The sequence below is a fragment of the Cervus elaphus genome, chromosome 20 (genome assembly GCF_910594005.1).
Source record: "Cervus elaphus chromosome 20, mCerEla1.1, whole genome shotgun sequence".
NCBI classification, from domain to species: Eukaryota; Metazoa; Chordata; class Mammalia; order Artiodactyla; family Cervidae; genus Cervus; species Cervus elaphus.
The window spans coordinates 53,345,139-53,350,108 of record NC_057834.1 but is presented as its reverse complement, the minus strand read 5'-3'; the positions used below and the strand labels follow the sequence as shown (position 1 = coordinate 53,350,108).

Sequence of the window (4,970 nt, the reverse complement as noted above, 5' to 3'; positions counted from 1 at the left end):
GTGAGAGAGACCAGGGATGGAGAAGGAGAGGAGGCACCGCCCCCACCCCGCCTCCAGAGCTGACCCGCCGGCTTGAGTGGAAGAGGCCGACCGCACACACGACTACACACTCTGGCCCTACTCTGCCACTGCCATGGGGCCCCGCACTCTGCTCCTCGTCATGTTCCTTTTGGCATGGTTGGGACCCCTTCAAGGACAGCAGCACCACCTTGTGGAATACATGGAACGCCGATTAGCTGCCTTAGAGGTAAGTGACTCTTCTGGCCCAGCCCGGAAGGATTCCATATCTTCTAAGTTGATTCACCCAGTTTGTCAGGGACCTGGGGATGGATGACAAATTAGGCTCTGTAAGTACCTACAGAAAACTCCATCTTTTAATAAGAGGATTTTCAGAATTGCAAATCTTCCTCTTTCCCCACATCCATACAGTGCAGTGCATGTGTGCTCAGACTTGGCCGACTCTTGAGACCCCATGAACTGTAGCCCTCAAGGCTCCTCTGTCCATGGGATTCTTAAGGCAAGAATACTGGAATGGGTTGCCATTTCCTCCTCCAGGGGATCTTCCCGACCCAGGGATTGAACCCAAGTCTTCTGCATCTCCTGCATTGCAGGCAAATTCTTTACCACTGAGCCACCAAGGAAGCCCACATTCATAGCGCAGTTCCAAAGCAAATATACCTCTGTGTTTCACCTCTGGGATTCAATGGGATAAGGGAACAGAGTGGAAGTGAGAGCTAGAATTGCAAGGATTTATCCATCTCAAGAGGAGCTGATGGTTCTATTAAAAGTTGGAAGTTCTCAGAGAATCTGCAACTTTCTGCCTATTTAATGGCTTGGAGCCTGTAGCATCCTAATTCCTAAGAGGGGGATAGCATAACGGAGCAGAGATCCCTTCTTACCTTCATGCACTTAGACTGCCCTAGAGGCTCAGACGATTCAGTGGCTCTGCTCACAGACAGTAGGCCGGAGGATGCAAAGTCAGGATAGGGGCCTGCATGGGTCTTAGCCTGGCTCTTTGCACATTTAGCATCTTGAACATTTTATTTCCTTTGGGGATTGCGGGGAATGCTGATGCCTGCCTGAGTTTGTGCCTTTTTCCATCCCTGACTCCCTGCTCGGGCCTCTTCCTGCGTGGGAGTTGTGACCCTGCAGCCCTCCCTCCTGCTGCCCCATCCCTTCAGGAACGGCTGGCCCAGTGCCAGGACCAGAGTAGTCGGCATGCTGCTGAGCTGCGGGACTTCAAGAACAAGATGCTGCCGCTGCTGGAGGTGGCTGAGAAGGAGCGGGAGGCGCTCAGAACCGAAGCCGACACCATCTCCGGGAGAGTAGACCGTCTGGAGCGGGAGGTGGACTATCTGGAAACCCAGAATCCAGCCCTACCCTGTGTAGAGGTTGATGAGAAGGTGACCGGAGGCCCTGGGACCAAAGGCAAGGGCAGAAGAAATGAGAAGTACGATATGATAACAGGTAAGCAATCTGAAACAGACCCCTGTGTTCTTCCTTGAGTCTTTCCCTTTTTTCTCCTTATCCCAGTCTATCTGGCTCTATCTTCTGGAGTCTCTTTTAGGGAAATCTCTGTAATATCAGGTTCATTAAGGAGAGTGGGGACCCAGGCCTCTGATGCCCTTTCTCCCAATCTTCCATAGAGTAGAGGCATCCACTGGGCAAATGCCCGCTCTTATCCAAACTGCCCACCCAGCGAGGTTCCTGCAGTGAGCATCTAACTCTTGCCTGTATTTCCTTGTCCTGTGATTTTCTCCTTTCCCACGAGACTGTGGCTACACGATCTCTCAGGTGAGATCAATGAAGATCCTGAAGCGGTTCGGTGGCCCAGCCGGTCTATGGACAAAGGATCCACTGGGCCCAGCAGAGAAGATCTACGTGTTAGATGGGACCCAGAACGACACAGCCTTTGTCTTCCCAAGACTGCGTGACTTCACCCTTGCCATGGCCGCCCGGAAGGCTTCCCGGGTCCGGGTGCCCTTCCCCTGGGTAGGCACGGGCCAGCTGGTATATGGTGGCTTTCTGTATTATGCCCGGAGGCCCCCTGGAGGACCTGGAGGGGGTGGTGAGTTGCAGAACACTTTGCAGCTCATCAAGTTCCACCTGGCAAACCGGACGGTGGTGGACAGTTCGGTGTTCCCAGCAGAGGGTTTGATCCCCCCGTATGGGCTGACGGCAGACACATACATAGACCTGGCGGCTGACGAGGAGGGCCTTTGGGCTGTCTATGCCACCCAGGAGGATGACAGGCACTTGTGTCTGGCCAAGTTAGACCCACAGACACTGGACACAGAGCAGCAGTGGGATACCCCATGTCCCCGAGAGAATGCCGAGGCCGCCTTTGTCATCTGTGGGACCCTCTACGTCGTCTATAATACCCGCCCTGCCAGTCGGGCTCGCATCCAATGCTCCTTTGATGCCAGCGGCACCCTGACCCCGGAAAGGGCAGCACTCCCTTATTTCCCCCGCCGATATGGTGCCCATGCCAGCCTGCGCTATAACCCCCGTGAGCGCCAGCTCTACGCCTGGGATGATGGCTACCAGATTGTCTATAAGCTGGACATGAGGAAGAAAGAGGAAGAAGTTTGAGGGAGCTGGTCTTGTTTTTTCTGAATCTCTTTCACCTCCATACGTTTATATCCTGACTAAATTTCCTGCTCCTCATTCTCCAGATGTGGGCAAGTTGTGATTCAAATCTCGTGTTTTTAATCCATGGAAGCTATATTCTCCTGGCCCCATGCATTTCACATGGGACTCCAGATCTTAAGGAATCCTTTCTGAGCTAAAAGAGAGAAAGCCCCAAATGTTCACTCCTCTGCTGCCCCATGTAAACAAACTACAAGCCAGTGAAAGATGACCCAGTTTCAGAGCTCTGACCCTTAAATATATGGGGGCAACCCCAATGATCAGGCAACAGAATATTTCTGGCCTCAGTGGGAGTCAAGGGAGAGAGGGTGAGGAGAAGACTTTTAGCTTTGCCCTCTCTCCCTTTCTCTTCAGTGCCCTAGAGAATGGGACTCATTCTGTACTGCAGACTTTTGCATTAAAAGGAAAATCCACTGCTCCTCGCCTGTGTGTGTTTGGGGTAGCCCTTGGATCAGATTTCTCCCCATGATCGTCCATTTTGTCCTCCGCCACATAGCCACTCCTTAAGCCACATTAGGGCCTTGGCTGGGCTCCCAGGCCGAGGCAGAGGGGCTTCTCTAGTTACAGACTTCATCAGGAGGCGCCTGGGGAGGCGGAGTATCCACCACTTAGGGAGGTTGGGCAGAAGGCCTCCCTCCACACCCACCATCGTCCACACCAGCCTTCCCAGAACCCCAAATGGCACTGTGCCTGTGGCCATGGGACTAGGGCCCAGGGGCAGAGTTTCTAATTCCAATTCTCTGAGGTTTTGAGGCAGAAAATGGATTTTAGTCACACTGCAGTCGAATGTGGGAACTAGAGCCCTGAATATACATGTGTGTTCAGTAAGAACTGTCTCACTTCTGAAGTGGACTCTGTGCCGCCCCCATGCTGAAGCCCGCTCCCATCTCTAGCATGGCCCAGGGCCAGGTTGCTCAACTGTGCTCCTAGTCTGCAGCGCTCTGATTTTCCGGCTGCCATGGCGTCTGCGGTTTGGGCGAGGAGGAGGGGCAGAGACCACGTCCTTACCAGTTTCCCAACACATCCTTCTCTCCACCCACCTCGCCCCCACCTACCTACCCCAGTCCGGGACCTCTGGGAAGTCTGTCCAGAAGTCCTGGAAACTTAACCCTTTGCTACCTAGCACCCTGGCCTCTGGCCGAGACGTGGAGAAGGCCAGTGCAGGATGGGAGAAGGGACAGGAGCCGGAAACCCAGGTTTTGGAGCCCATTCTCTAGGCATCTGCTAAGCCCTGTGCCAGGCCCTATTCCAGCCTCATCATCATGTCCAACATTAAGGAACAAGGCCCTCTGATGGACAAGATCCACTTCTTTGACAGTGAAATTGACCTCGAGCAGCCCTGGGGGTGGGGGTGGGGGGTCCTCCTGGTTATTTCCCCTCCTGGCAGGAGGGGAAAGGGACCTGGTCTTTTCCCCTGAGGATATCTCTCTCCCTCACCCAGCCCCCACCCAGGGTAAGGTTTATGTCGGGGCCCTGCGATCCTCCTTTTGTCTTGTCTCCCCAGGCAGAGCTGCTCCTGACGTAGGTTGGGGAGGAAGGAGAAAAGAAAGCCCTGCAGCACCTCACAAAGGCCCTATTGTGGGGAGCCCGGGACGGGTGGGGGCTCGCTCCCATTCAGTTCTCCGTAATGTGAGGCTGGCAGCAGTAATCACCACCTGTCAGCCCACAGAGGGGTCTGCCCACGGAACATCTGGTTCCGCAGCGCACGGCGCACCAGAGGCTGTGGAGCAGGGAGGAGCTCCCGCAGGCCCGGAGACAGGGGGTCCCGGCTCCGCGGAGGGGGCGTGTACACGGGCGGGCGGGGGAGGGAGGGAGCTCGTCTCCTTAATGTGACCCGCGGGTAAGTGCCTGACCCTAAGCTGCTGGATAGAGGACGGGCCCGTCTGTAGAGGTATCTTGATACCGCACCAAACGGCAGAAGTGGCTTTTTGAAGACCCTGAGGAGGGAATAGCTCTGGGACTCTGTGTAAATGTCATCAGTGTGAGGCTGCTGCTGCTGCTAAATCGCTTCAGTCCAGTCCGACTCTGTGCGACCCCATAGACGGCAGCCCACCAGGCTCCCCTATCCCTGGGATTCTCCAGGCAAGAACACTGGAATGGGTTGCCATTTCCTTCTCCAATGCATGAAAGTGAAATGTGAACGTGAAGTTGCTCAGTCGTGTCCGATTTTTAGTGACCCCATGGACTGCAGCCCACCAGGCTCCTCTGTCCATGGGATTTTTCCAGGCAAGAATACTGGAGTGGGTTGCCATTGCCTTCTCTGTCAGTGTGAGGAGTGAGGACTAAAAACTGGTCCTTCAACCTCACCATGTGTGTGCCTA

General features: G+C 54.6%; 1 protein-coding gene across 1 annotated transcript; it reads left to right on the top strand.

Moving 5' to 3' along the window:
- Nucleotides 1–3,067, top strand: OLFML3 (olfactomedin like 3). Its single transcript, XM_043879038.1, has 3 exons — nucleotides 1–247; nucleotides 1,182–1,467; nucleotides 1,772–3,067. The coding sequence occupies exons 1-3, from the start codon at nucleotides 134–136 to the stop codon at nucleotides 2,590–2,592; spliced, it is 1,221 nt and encodes a 406-aa protein (XP_043734973.1). The 5' UTR covers nucleotides 1–133; the 3' UTR covers nucleotides 2,593–3,067.
- Nucleotides 3,068–4,970: the final 1,903 nt, after the last annotated feature.

Excerpts from the sequence above, each read along its gene's own strand:
- OLFML3 (XM_043879038.1), top strand. The coding sequence starts at position 134 with ATGGGGCCCCGCACTCTGCTCCTCGTCATGTTCCTTTTGGCATGGTTG. Across the intron at positions 248-1,181 it reads GCCGATTAGCTGCCTTAGAG|GAACGGCTGGCCCAGTGCCA; the intron begins GTAAGTGACTCT and ends CCATCCCTTCAG. Across the intron at positions 1,468-1,771 it reads GAAGTACGATATGATAACAG|ACTGTGGCTACACGATCTCT; the intron begins GTAAGCAATCTG and ends CTTTCCCACGAG.